The sequence below is a fragment of the Telopea speciosissima genome, chromosome 5 (genome assembly GCF_018873765.1).
Source record: "Telopea speciosissima isolate NSW1024214 ecotype Mountain lineage chromosome 5, Tspe_v1, whole genome shotgun sequence".
Lineage (NCBI taxonomy): Eukaryota > Viridiplantae > Streptophyta > Magnoliopsida > Proteales > Proteaceae > Telopea > Telopea speciosissima.
This window is the reverse complement of record NC_057920.1, coordinates 50,629,762-50,644,074: the sequence shown is the minus strand read 5'-3', so window position 1 is coordinate 50,644,074 and position 14,313 is coordinate 50,629,762. Positions and strand designations below refer to the sequence as shown.

Sequence of the window (14,313 nt, the reverse complement as noted above, 5' to 3'; positions counted from 1 at the left end):
AATAACTTAAACTCTTTTATTGCTATTTTCTGTTTTCATATGAAGGAGAACATAAAAGGATAAAAAAAAAGAAGAATGGGATATTGAAGGGGGGATAGGATCAGCTATCTCTGTCCATTATCCTCTCACCCAGGGCTTCTTACCCGTGGTATCTCACCGTTGCCGCATCTCACAGCTTCGTCATAGCTCTTATGTCTTCAATCTCTGTCTCTTTTCTGTTCAGCCACATACATGTATTAATAAGAAAACAACCAATCCTAATCTAAGTAAGAAACTGATTAATAAAACCTATAAAATAGAAACTAAACTCTAACTAGGATTCCTAACAGAACTAGGATTCCCAATTAGGATTACAACTCAAATAGGAAACTAAATAAGTGTCTAATAATAAAAATAACCCCAAAAATCAACTCCTCTAATCCAGCAGTCCACATCAGCCTCCAAATCATGTTCACGTGAACAGTAACTTTTTATTTTTTGTCTTCTTCATGCTTCGATCTACATCAGTATGTTAGTGATTCTTAAGTAAAAAAATTACAAGTATTCCTTTACATTTCAACATATGCACAGATAACCCTATTACAAATTATTCCCATTATACCCTCGCAACAGTATTCCAACATAATTGGGTTGGACCAAGACCGACCGATTAATTCAAAAAATACATGTCCTAAAACCAAAATAGAGCCATTTAATAAGCAGTTGGTTCTGTTTCGGTTTTATTCAGTAGGCTCAGTCTGGCCTGTTGGTGCAGACCTAAGTTTGACCCCTAATTGTAACCCCCCAGAGCCAACACCTTGTGATATATAACTTCACAAACAGAAATTACGATCACGAGTACTCTTGATCACTGATAATAAATCCTCAGTACAGAGGCTGAAATATTTTAAATAGGAGTATGAAACAGGAACCAGGAGGCATCCTCAACAGAGCTGTGTGATTCAGTTTGAAACTTCTAGCAGCCTTTGAATCTCTAGGCCAAACTTCACAGTTGGATCACTTTTAGGTAAGGTTCAACCCTTAAGTATTAAGCCAAGAGGACCAGGGAGCTGTATTTTCTAAAATGAATGACATAGTTATGATTAAAATTCGTAATGCCTGAAGTTTCTTGATTCTCTATTAACTTAGAAGGCTTAAGGCTCATCTAGTCTGTGTATTCTTGCATTGTTGCATTATAGATTTATAGGCGAGTAAAAACCTTGTTTTCTTTTGCATTAGATTCCCTCAAATATGCGACAAACTAAACGGAGTCTAGTGCGGCGAGCACTTTTATTGTGAATCGGGAGAATTGTTCTTGGATTTGCACTGCATAGTATGCTCAGTTTTCACTGACCACCAGAAAATGATTATAGTCGGCATAGAGCTATTATATTCCTGATGATACATGGCTTACTCATGCAAGATGTGTTTTCATGTATTTAGTCTGATCAGAGTGTTAAGAACTGCAAAAATGGTTGTTATCATCCCTATTTTCTACCAGTCATAGTTCCTTTCTTTGGTATTAATATATGACATTTCAAGCAGGTGTTATTTACATTCTGGAGACATTGATCGTGGGCTAAAATGTTTTGAGGACTACATGAGTTCAGGGAAGCCGCCAATGGTTGAACTATATGTGGTGAGTTATTAGGAAGTTCAGTTACATTAATGTTTATTTGCCTTTCTGCTCACTACAATCCTTAATGCTGATGCTTCATGCATTTAATGTCTTCAAGGACATGAATTGAGATTTTATGAAATTCTTAGTATCACTGAACTCACAATCTTTATTAAGAGTAAGCTCATTTAGAATTGAGTATTTAATTATGAAATTCCAGAATATCTTGCCTGTGAAGCCCTCATGCCCTATACCTCTCTGGCTTGTCTTGGTCTGTAAAGATTTTTGTTCTGCTGCAGTATAAAATTGCTCTTCTTTAGCTCATTTAAGGGGCCATTGCTTTGAGCAATTGCAAAAGGTTTGGGCTGCCTGGGCAATTGCCCGGGTTTGAGTCTTGAGAGCGGCCACCTTGTGCAAAAAATGCTGAAGGTTAGGACCATATCCAAACTCACCCCTCTCAGGGCCCCGCATAGGCGGCACCAGCACTAAGTAACGACCCTTTTTTTCTTTAGCTCATTTTTTTACTCTTGTTGAACTCGTTTAAAGGCAGTATTGGTGTACAAGCAAGACCACTAGATGAAAAGGAACTACTGTCCCAGAAGCTGTTATGTTTCTAATATGCAAATGTTGGGTTGTATGAACCAAATAAACCTGTACAAATTAATACAAAGAGAAATAAGCAGCAATTGTGCACAAGAATATTATTAGTAATTTCCATAGATGCAAATGCAGGGTCTTATCAGCGGAATGGAACAATTTCAAATAATATGAAGAAAGTAACAGCGTCTATCACACGACAAAGACCCCTGCCTCCACCCCACCCCACACCCCCCCCAAAAAAAGAGAGGTTATTTTATCGAAATGACTTATTTCAGCTGGTGTATTTCAAATTTCAGAACCAACATGATATTATCGATCTTCTGTAAATAATAGAATTTCAGTCTAATTAAACTTTGACGAAGACCTTATAGTTATACAATTATGTTACCAACCTTCAGTGGAGGTATACAGAAGGACTTCAACTCCTTACACTGAAGATCTCCCTCCCCCCTTTAGAATTTGATATCTTGGACTATATAAGGCATTGAAAATGTTATTAAACATATCAACAGGGAATGCTTACCTTTAAAGTGATTTAAATACCTCCTATCCATGAACAATAGATATTGAGATGAGATCTATAGATCTTGTTAGTTTAGGAAGGGTTTGCCAACATACTAACACAGTGTCAAGGTCCTCTGAACATATTGTTAGAGATATAGGCCAGAATACCATAGGGGTATTCTGGTCCTTTCCTCCTTTTTATTTTTCTTCTTATGTTATTTATTCTCTTTCCTTTGTTTATACTAATGTCAGCTATATAGGGGCATAAGTGTCTATGTAATTCTCTTTTATTAGTATAAATACAGGGCTTAGGGAATCATATTGATTCACTTAAGCATTAAACCATTCTATTTCTCAACATGGCATCAGAGCAACGACACTTCTGATTTTTTTTCAAAACCCCTCCCTCCCATTGTGTTCTCTTCCCTTTCCCTTCTCTCTCGATTTTTTTTCTCCCCCTTCTCCTTTCTTCTTCTCCTTCTCTAAGGGCAGCACTGTAGAGGTGATCACATGATCTAGTTGCTGCCCCTTCCCACCTCTTTTATTCCTTTTTTTTCATGACCTAAACCTTTTCTCTCGATGGCTGCTGGTTCCATATTGCGCTAATTAGAGTTTCCTGTTTTTTTTGGGAAGATCAGTCCTCGATTTCTTAGGCCTGCTTCTCCTTCTATTGGAGACCCTCTTGCGACATTGGACTGCTACTATCGAGATTACAACAGAAACTGAAGACCATCTCTCCCAATCGAGACCTACTTTCAGGTTTTTTTCTTCAAAAAAACCCTGCATATTCTCGATTTTTGGATTGGACTGCTTGCGGCTCCTGCTTCTTTTGGATTTTTTTATTCTTCATCCAGGGCATTCTCTACAGTATATTGGACAGCGTGGATAAGCCTTCTTCAACAAATTTTTTTTGGGATTTCCCTGCCCATCGATCTCTGTTTTTGGGTTTTCTTCCATAACCCTCACACACTCGATATTGGGGAGGGCTCCTATTTTGCTGTTGGACAGATCTTCTCTTCACTATGGGTGACTCCACTGATATTTCGATTGCTACATCTGATCAGGTTAGCCATGACAAATCTGATTTCCGTGATCTCCACCCTAACCCTATCAAGTTAGACGGCAATAATTATCTTCTATGGTCTCGATCAGCCTCTTTTGCTATTGCTGGACGTGGCCTCACTGGTTATATTGATGGGACTATCCCTATGCCGACTGCCCCTGGTACTGCCAAGACTCGATGGCTAGCCAACAATGGTCTTCTTATGTCATATTTTGTTGGTTCTATGAATTCAGATCTAGCCCAGGGATATCTTCTACTTGATACCGCTTCTCAGATTTGGGCAGCATGTAAAGAGACATATGGGCAGCTTGGTAATGATGCTCAGGTGTATGAGCTTCGCAAAAAGGTCCTTCATACTACTCAAGGGGACTTCACTGTGTCTAAATATTATGCCACTCTCCATAGCCTCTGGCAGCAATTGGACCATTTTTCAGATTATCACCCTGATATAGCTACCAACATCGCTGCCTATAAGAAGCATGTTGACAAGATTAGGGTGTATGACTTTTTGGCTGGGTTGAATGTTGAATATGACCAGATTCGTGTTCAAGTGTTGGGCCATTCTCCTTTTCCCACACTTGAACAATCCTATGCCCTGGTCTCTTCAGAAGAAAACCGCAGGGCTGCTATGTTACATCCTCCTGTTTCGGACAGATCAGCTCTCCAAACTGCTGCCCCTATTGGGACTTTATCTGTTGGTAGTTCTCCTTCAGGTCCTATTACCTGTGAGTCTGTGACCACTGTCATAAGCCTTATCATACCAAGGACAGGTGTAGGAAGCTTCATGGGAAACTGGTTGACTTTGAAGCCAAGCGGGCTGCCAAGAAAAAGCCTAAAAGCAAGGCAAATCAATCTGAATCTGTTGATACAGCCCCAGCTACAGACATTGGTCTATCCCAAGAAGATTTACAGGCTTTCCTGCGTATACTAAGGTCTTCCGCTGCTGCTGCCTCTACTACTTCCGCTGCCACTGCCAATTCCTCAGCTCCTTCAGGTTCATATTTTGCCCGGTCAGGTGTCCCTTTTGGTGGTCATTGTGCTTCTGTAGCTTCACATCCCTGGATCATTGATTCCGGGGCTACAGATCACATGACTGGTACTTCTAGCTTATTTTATAGATATTCTCCCGCTTCTGGGAAAGACAAGGTCAAGGTGGCTGATGGTTCCCTTTCTTCTATCTCTGGAAAAAGAATCATCAACTGTACTTCTAACCTCCCTTTGTCTTCTGTTTTACATATACCTAATTTTACTACTAACCTCCTTTCCATTAGTAGTATTACTCGTGATCTTAACTGCAAGGTAACCTTTTATCGTTCCCATTGTGTTTTTCAGGATCTGGCGTCTGGGAAGACTATTAGATTGGGTAAAGTTCACGGTGGGCTGTATCTGCTTGATGATGGTCATCTTCCTTCACCGCTACCTTCTCCACTCCATCAGAACTCCTTGGTCTCTTCTGAACTTTACCAATGGCACTCTAGATTAGGTCACCCTCCATTAGGAATTTTAGCGCATTTATTTCCATCTTTGGTCACCAAATGTAATAAGGATAATTTTTTTTTGTGAGGCTTGTGTTCTGGCCAAACAGACATGTGTAACTTTTTCTTGATCTAATAAACGGAGTTCTTCTTGTTTTCATTTGGTGCATTCGGATGTTTGGGGACCTAGTCGTAAGACCTCTATCTCTTGCCATCGTTGGTTTGTCTCATTTATTGATTGTCATTCTCGAAATACTTGGATTTATCTTCTTCAGTCTAAAAACCAAGTTTTTTCTTGTTTTCAACATTTTCATAAAATGATCCAGACCCAATTCCGGGCCACTCTTAAGGTTTTACGGAGTGATAATGGCACTGAATATGAGGAATCCCAATTTCAAAAGTACCTTGCTGATAATGGGATTATACATCAGACTAGTTGTGTTGATACCCCGGCCCAAAACGGTGTGGCCGAAAGAAAGAATCGCCACTTGTTGGAAGTGGCAAGAGCATTAATGTTTGCTCGACATGTTCCATCCCAATATTGGGGTGATGCGGTTCTCACAGCCGCTTACCTTATTAATAGGTTACCTTCCCGGGTTCTGGATTCCCGTAGCCCATCTGACGTTTTACTTGGTGATTCCTCCTTTGTGGTACCTCCCAAAGTCTTTGGCTGTGTCTGTTATGCTAGGGATACTCATTCCCCTGGCAAACTTGAACCTCGTGGGTTACGGTGTATTTTTTTGGGTTATTCTCCAACCCAGAAAGGATACAAGTGTTACCACCCTCCTACCCGCCGTACTATGGTCAGTATGGATGTGGTTTTCCATGAAACCCTTCCATATTATTCCTCCCCACCTCTTCAGGGGGAGCGTTCTAGTGAAGATGTGGTTCATACTCTTAGGTTTCCCCTCCCCCCATCACCTATAGCCACCGACCAACACTCCCCGACTGCTGTCCAGCTACCCGAGGCTGCTGCCCCTTCACCTGAGGGGAATCCAATACAGGGGGAGATCATGGAAACAGATGGTGGTAATGTTCCTATTCAAGGGGAACTGACTCCAGTACAGAGGACCGTTCGTAACTTTCAGAGGACCATTAACAATTCCACCATTCTCACTTATAACCAGAGATGTTCTAACAGAGGGCAGAATCAGACCACTGTAGCACCGATACCCATCCAATTGCCGCCTCAGGATCCGGATCCGGATCCTCCTTCTCCTGGTGAGCCCTCCTCTTCTGATCTACCCATTGCTCATCGCAAAGGTACCAGGACCTGCACTTTACATCCTATTTCCCGTTTTGTGTCTTACAGTTCTCTTTTTCCCTCTTTTCGTACATTTGTTTCCTCCCTTTCTTCTGTTTCCATTTCTAAAAATTGGTAGGAAGCATCTACAGATGGGAAGTGAAAGGCAGCAATGTTGGAAGAAATGAGAGCATTGAACAAAAACAATACGTGGGATCTTGTAGTTCTTCCTTCAGGAAAAAGACCAGTGGGTTGTAAATGGGTGTTTGTGGTTAAGCAGAAGGTAGATGGTATAGTGGATCGGTACAAGGCACGTTTGGTTGCTAAAGGCTTCACTCAGACGTATGGCATTGACTACCAGGAGACTTTCGCATCGGTAGCAAAACTCAATACTGTACGGGTATTGCTATCCTGTGCAGTAAATCTTGGATGGGATCTTCAGCAGTTGGATGTGAAGAATGCCTTTCTCCATGGTGAACTAAAGGAAGAAGTATATATGGACATTCCTCCAGGTTTTTCGAGTCTTGCTACCAAGGGTAAGGTGTGTCAACTGAAGCGTGCACTCTATGGCTTGAAACAGTCACCTAGAGCTTGGTTCGGTAGATTTCACAAGGCTATGTTGTCCGTGGGCTACCAGCAAAGCAATGCTGATCATACCTTGTTCATCAAACGTGTGGGTGCTAAGGTTACTCTCCTCATAGTCTACGTTGATGATATTGTAGTGACCGGTAATGATGGTGATGAGATCAACAGGTTGAAGCTATTCCTTGGCCGTGAGTTTGAAATTAAGGATCTGGGGACTCTGAAATATTTTCTTGGGATAGAGGTTGCTCGTTCTTCAAAGGGTATGGTTCTGTCTCAAAGAAAGTATGTCCTGGATCTATTATCTGAAACGGGGCTGCTAGGGTGTCATCCTTCAGCAACTCCCATAGAAGCTACAACAAGACTCAAGGAGAAAGAAGGCTCACCTGTTGACAAAGGTCGTTATCAGCGGTTGGTGGGCAAACTTATCTACTTATATCACACTCGGCCAGACATTGCTATTGCAGTGAGTATGGTCAGCCAGTTTATGCATGGCCCTTATTATTCTCATATGGAGGTTGTCCTTCGCATCTTATGATACTTGAAGTCTGCTCCAGGACAAGGGATACTCTTATCTCCCAATGGTCATTGAAGGTTGAAGCATACACTGATGCGGATTGGGCTGGTTCCAGTGATAGGAAGTCCATCTCTGGATATTGCTCTTTTGTTGGTGGGAACCTTGTCACCTGGCGTAGTAAAAAATAGAATGTGGTGGCCAGGTCCAGTGTTGAGGCTGAATTTCGTGCGATGGCTCATGGTATCTGTGAATTGTTGTGGCTTAAGGGGTTGTTGCAAGATATTGGAGTTGCTGTCCAACTTCCAATGATGTTATATTGTGACAATAAGGCTGCCATAAGCATCGCTCATAATCTTGTCCAACATGACCGTACTAAGCGTGTGGAGGTGGACAAACATTTCATCAAGGAGAAACTTGAAGCTGGACTTATCTGTGTTCCCTATGTGAAGTCTACTGATCAGCTGGCTGATGTGTTCACAAAGGGGCTGACTGGCAAAGTGTTTCTTCCTTTTCTAGCCAAGTTGGGCATGTGTGACATTTTTGCACCAACTTGAGGGGGAGTGTTAGAGATATAGGCCAGAATACCGTAGGGGTATTATGGTCTTTTCCTCTTTATTTTTCTTTTTATGTTATTTATTCTCTTTCTTTTGTTTATACTTATGTCAGCTATATAGGGGCATAAGTGTCTATGTAATTCTCTTTTATTAGTATAAATACAGGGCTTAGGGAATCATATTGATTCACTTAAGCAGTAAACCAGTCTATTTCTCAACACATATAAAATGCTAAAAAACGCCTTTTGATGCATTTATATTGCACTGACCAAAATGTTCTAATAAGTTAAATGTACTGGAAATTATTAGACTTGCATTAAGGGAAAGTGTTGAAGCTACATGACATGTTCTGTTGGTATATTTGTTGTTAGTGTACTGTTTATTTTTTCAGAGGATGAATTAGGCCTATAGAAATCTTATTTAGGTATAAAATAAATCTTAGTATTTCAGACATACATAGTTATCTTGCTTTTGCATTGGTTTCTAAAAGTTATTGCTGGTTATTCTACCAATGCATGAAGTTTTGTCTTAAAATTCCATCAGTTATGTAGTTTCATGGAATAAAATGATGTTTACAGGTGGAAGTGTCAACCTGTCTGTCAGATATGGTTCCATTGTGGGTTTAACATGATCTGGCCATGATCTAAACCGAATCAGTTAGCTAATCGCCCTGGTTGCTAGAATTGGAACCAAAACTCTAATCAGTTCGGCCTGGTCTGGCCCTTTAACGGTTCCAGAATTGGTCCATAATCAGGTCAAACTGCAAAATCAGGAAAATTCACACAGATCAATGCTAAAAGAGTCCACTATCAACAATCACGAAAGTGGGCATGGGAAAAGAGGACTTGTCTTTCGGTACTGTTCCTGAGAACCATAGTTGTCAAGGTGCCTTTCTCTTGCCTTGCTTTCTGGTGTCATCTTGGTCGCCTATGCGACTCCTTGTCGCCTTGGTTTTTTACCTTCTTGATTGTCTTGGTTCGCCTGGGTGCCTTAACAACTATGCTGAGAACACCCAAGACCTCATGTCCTTTCCCAAATGTTTGGTTTACATTTCTCTCCCTTTTCCTCCTATTACTAAACACTTTGAACCCCTCATTCCACTTGAGAAATTGTTCAGCTGAGGATTTGTGAATAATTTTGCCAAGCAACAATTGATGAGACCAAAAATCCATAGTGGGAACACAATTCCATTACGATTTATTTGTTTATGTGATTCTGTTTTATTTCTTAGTTTTATTGCAATTTTGCCTTTAGTACCCTCTAATGTAGTCCTAGGTGGCAAGGAGACCAGGTAGGAGCTAAAGCTCCAGGATCTGCTGTGAACAGGCAATCCGATTGGTGTAAAATAGGGAATTAGGTCAAAATTAGAGTTAGGGTTTGAGGGTATGGTTATGCTAGGAAGGTGTAGGGGAGGCTATCAATATTGGTCCAGTGATGGTTTGATGAGTGGAAGTGTGAGAATTCAAGTGGCAGCAGGTTAGGTTTTCGTTTTTTGGGTTTTCAAAAAGATGGAAGTGGCAGAATCTAGGGTTTAGAGGTGGAATTAGGGCAGGGGGTTCAAGTCGAGTTCTCTAGGGGTAGAGAGGGACACTCGGCTAAGGTATAATTGTCAGATGAAGGCTGGATGCTGTGGAACAGTATTCTAGGGTTTTAGGTTTTAATGGGAATTGATGGAAGTTAGGGTTTTGATGATGGAAAGGGGAAAAGGTCTGGATTGAGTGGAGGGGGTGTCTTGAGGGTGCTGTGGTTTGAATTTGGAAGGATTCTGATGGAGGTAGGTCTGTGAGTGAATTAGGTTATGGGAATTTGTAGAAAACGAAAGGGGAAAATTAGGGTTCGGTTGTAGAAGGTCTAGAAGAAGAAGTTTGGGGTTGGGGATGTCTCAAACTTGGAGATGCAGTGAACAATCGTCAGCAGCAGAACCTTGAGTAAAAATTGAATCTTGTAGAAGAGAACTTGGAGGAAAGCTTGTACGAACCACCCGGGCTTCACACCACAAGGTGTCGATTGGATCACACACCAATCCCACCTTGCTTTGATCACACACAAAGCAGTCTTCACAGTGGAAGAGAAGCAGCAGCCTGCACAAGCAGAGTTTTAATTTAAAAAAGTGGAGAATGAATGTGCTCCACAAATTTCATTAATTTAAATAGGCATAATAGCCTTCAAAAAAAAGGAAAAAGTTACATATTAAATAAAAGGTGATTCAAGTCACTTAAATTGAACCACAGGTTCAACCAGGTTGGGCCGGTTCAATCTAAAAACATAAAAACACTTAAAAAAAGGCTAAGAATGGATCCACCAGTAATAGTATTGACACTACTACTTGGACAGCAGCTTCCTATTCTTCTTCTTCTTGCGGATGTAGTGCTTCAGCTCTGCATCACCCTCCTTGGGAGGGTTATATATATTTTGTCATAAACGTCCACTTCCAATTGCATCGTTACTTACAAAAAAAGGAAAGTAAAAAATAAAAAGAACCCACAGAGAGAAGGAAATACGAGATAGGATTAATAAAAGCCTCAAAAGAGGTGTCCAACTGAGCAAATGAGGAAAATGGATCTGAGGGCTCCAAGTAACCCCTATAACATGGTTTATGGGGCTACCAGAAATCATCCATGCCTTTATTTATATTATTTATAGAGAATTAATTTCGAATCAGATTCTAGTCAGCTCAAAATTTTGTTCTGATCGGCTTAATGTAAAACTAAACAAGGATGTTGATTTCTGTGGCTGAAGACACTTGTAGAAGGAGCAATGGTTGGGCATACACCTAGGGGGATGCAACTAGCTAAGGACACCCTGGTATGATTGATTTCTTTTGTTCTCGATCTGGATTGTTCAATTAACACTGGGATCATTTTCTTCTATACATCATCCTTTATGCTTTCACTTCTATGTGCAGGCAAACATGTCTTCCAGAAATTTCTTTTTGAATGCAAAGATGGGTAATGAACTGCTCCTTGCAGCATCAGGTGAAAAGGTAAGTAATTATTTTATCTAATTGCTGGCCATTGCTTTATCTCTGTAACCTATTCCTGTTTTATAAAGGATTTATTTATTTGGCGTATTTCATTCCTGTTGGTATTCCTCTGAATTATTGTTTTGATGATTTGTGCAGACTGGTGGATATGAAACTGCTAATTACATTTGGGACCTGATGCAAACCCGTAAAATAAATCCTTCCTTTCCTGCTGTGGAAGCCTATTATAAGGGTTTAACGGTATGTCACATGTTCTCCTCGAGTGGAATTTATATTTTCATTTGTACCCATTACTGCTGAGACTAGCTCTTCTGTGCAAGAATACCAAGAGCCATTAATCAAGTCCAGCAATGAGTTTTTCAAGGAGCCTTACAAAGATCTTTAGGAACTCTGGACAGTTGTTTCAATGACCTAAATTCCTAATATTTGGGCTTATAGAATTGGCCCATTACAATAGAAAAAAAAGGGCGTACCCAATGCACGAGGCTCCCGTCACTGCGGGGTCGGGGGAGGGTCATAATGTATACAGCCTTACCCCTGCTTTTGCAGAGAGGATGTTTCCAGACTCGGAACCTGTGACCACTTGATCACTATGAAGCAACCTATACCGTTGCATCAAGGCCCGACCTCTGGCCCATTACAATAGAAAACTCAAAAATACTAAGACCATTCCCCATAGCCCATAATCCATTGGGCGCTCAGCCTAACATAAACCAAACCTGAACCATAGGTTCAGTTGGCTCCAATAAATTAAACTAAATCCAAAACATCCCTTCGTCACTTCTAGCTGGAATTCTGCATCAGTTGCAGTAGCCTTGAGCTTGGTTTCTTGTTTCCTTTGATATTTATTTGTATATTAAGAAAATGATTAACTGAGGTCTGAGGTACAGAACTTCAACCACCTTGAATTCTGAGGATTGAAACACAGCCTAAATGCCTCACACAATGCTATATTTGAAAATAGATGAATCCATATGTGCAATAGGTGTTTCAGAAATTATATCATTTCATTACTTTCCGATCTCTTTTCTGGGTTTTTGTTTTTTTTTGTGGGGGGGGGGGGGGGGGAGGGGGAGGATGAGTTCAATTTATTGGGAGATATAGCAATTACTGTTTGTTTTTTCTAGCCCTGTGTAGAAGGCCCTTTGATTTTGTTGTGGTATCCCTACTTTGTGCTTTTATTAAATTGTGTCAATAAATTGTTAATTACCCCAAAAAAGAATTTGCTGCTAGTTTGGTTTGAAGTTGTCAACTTCGTGTGTTAATCTGTATCTAAATGTTGCATGTTGTGTCAACCTACATATTATTTGTGCGTATCTTTACTTTCTTGACTCCTAATATTTTCAGGCACGATTGGTACCTGCGGATGACCCACGGCTCTCATTGGTTTCTAAGATATATGACAATATGCGTTCCAGACCTGGACCAGCCAGATTCTCTTAGTTGGAAGGATGTTGATTTGAAATCTTGCGTGTGATAATGACATTTTGTTCTAGATTATCAATGTTCAAAAGAGTAGCTTTTCCATAAATTAGGGTTGCACGTGTCAGAATCTTTACTGTTCTGCACTAGCATGAATCCCTTGAATTGTAAGATCTTTCCTCCCATCTCCTCACTCCCAAATTTTAGGTTTAGGCATAGCTAGTGATACATTCCTAAGTGATCCTTGTAATGTTCTTTATGGATGAAATAGGGTTGCTTCTTTAAATGAAGTAGCAAACCCTACTGGATTTCCTTTTAATAGCCAAGCCAGAATCCATAATGATCTGTAGTACAGGATAAGATTGCCCAATGTCTGTCCTGATGAAGCAGCCAGATCGGAGTTGTAAGAGAACATTTGATTTGAGACTAGTGTTAATTCTTCAACCTGATATTTGTTGCATCACAAAGGAAGTTGCAGATGATCTGTGCTCATGGCCTGAGTCGCCTGACATGAATACATAGTTTGTCTTTAATATGTCCATGCTCGATATGCTGCTTGTCAAGCAACCATCTTCTACTTGGCCTCTTGTATTAGGTTACTTGGGAGAATGATGGAGAAAATTTTGAAATATTTCATGTCAATATATTCTGTCCTGAAAGCTATGACAATGCACAGCTATTATAATACACTTAAAAGAGGTCTGTAAAAAATCTAAAATTTTGACAAATTCTCGTAAAAGAGAATCAGAGAACAAACTATGGAATCTCCCCTATCAATGTATGATTAATTATTTGGAGCCTCCTAGCACTCAGTATGAAAGTGCTTATTCGATTGGCTTTTCAGTTTTTTTTATTCACAAAGCTATTACAAAATCAAAGCTTTGGAGTCTTGCTATGGTAGATGACTACATTATGATCTTCAATAATTACTTTCATAGTTGCAAAAGTTGATGCAGGAAAATCACAGAAGTGGGCGTATTATAGTGAAAGCTAATCATAAGCAAGCCTCCAAGGCTTTGAAATGCCTACTATTCGAAGGATTGGAAGATTAGAACCTCACCTGATCGAACAAAGCCATATTGAGAGAGATCCTGCTTCTGCAATGGATCTGGTTTCCGCTGGTCTGGTCTGTTTCGACTGGCGGTAGGAGAGGATCCTCTTCTCTTGATATCTTTAGTTCCTTTGTTCTTTGTTACCGAAATTATCTTTCCCTTCATCTCTATTTCACCGCAACCCTTTAATTAATTTTGCTTCCTAGGTTACCCTTGTTCAATTGTTCCTTAACCCCTTCATTTTTTTCTCTCTTAAAGCTACGTAGTAACACCTTGAGCAATCTGGTTAGTGACTAGATTGTCATTCTCATTACATATTGATCTATTTAGGCATTCGGGTAGGCTGATAGTGATCCAAAATGGGTTTTTGGAACCCAGGATTGCATTAGTAATATTATTGAAGTTTTCTTTAAGATTCATCTATGGGTTCATTGTAGGTGTAGGTGGATTTCCAGCAGTGTGTAAGTGGATTCCTTAGTGGAAGAGTGGGTTTTCTTTACGGGTTAGGTGAATTACTACCCTATTTTATAACTTCTATCCTATAGTTCTTATTAGCTCAACTTTCAAGTTAGTTTTCTACTCTTTCTGAAAGTAGCTGCACCGTTGTTTTCCATCAAGTTCCTGCTAGTTTTCCCTAACCATTATCTTTCTCAAATTTGCATATATTCTTCAAAATTGGTTACTTAATTGCTGGTATTTTACTCTCTGGAATTCTGGTTCT

General features: G+C 40.2%; 1 protein-coding gene across 1 annotated transcript in view; it reads left to right on the top strand.

The window, feature by feature from the left end:
• The window catches only part of LOC122662439 (pentatricopeptide repeat-containing protein At4g35850, mitochondrial), a 39,870-nt gene extending 26,960 nt beyond the window's left edge, over positions 1-12,910 (top strand). The window contains exons 9-13 of the mRNA XM_043858071.1: positions 1,525-1,618; positions 10,875-10,940; positions 11,041-11,118; positions 11,257-11,358; positions 12,466-12,910. Coding sequence (XP_043714006.1) covers positions 1,525-1,618; positions 10,875-10,940; positions 11,041-11,118; positions 11,257-11,358; positions 12,466-12,561 — 436 coding nt within the window. The 3' untranslated portion in view covers positions 12,562-12,910. The remainder of the gene's footprint in view (positions 1-1,524; positions 1,619-10,874; positions 10,941-11,040; positions 11,119-11,256; positions 11,359-12,465) is intronic.
• The last annotated feature ends 1,403 nt before the right edge of the window (positions 12,911-14,313 follow it).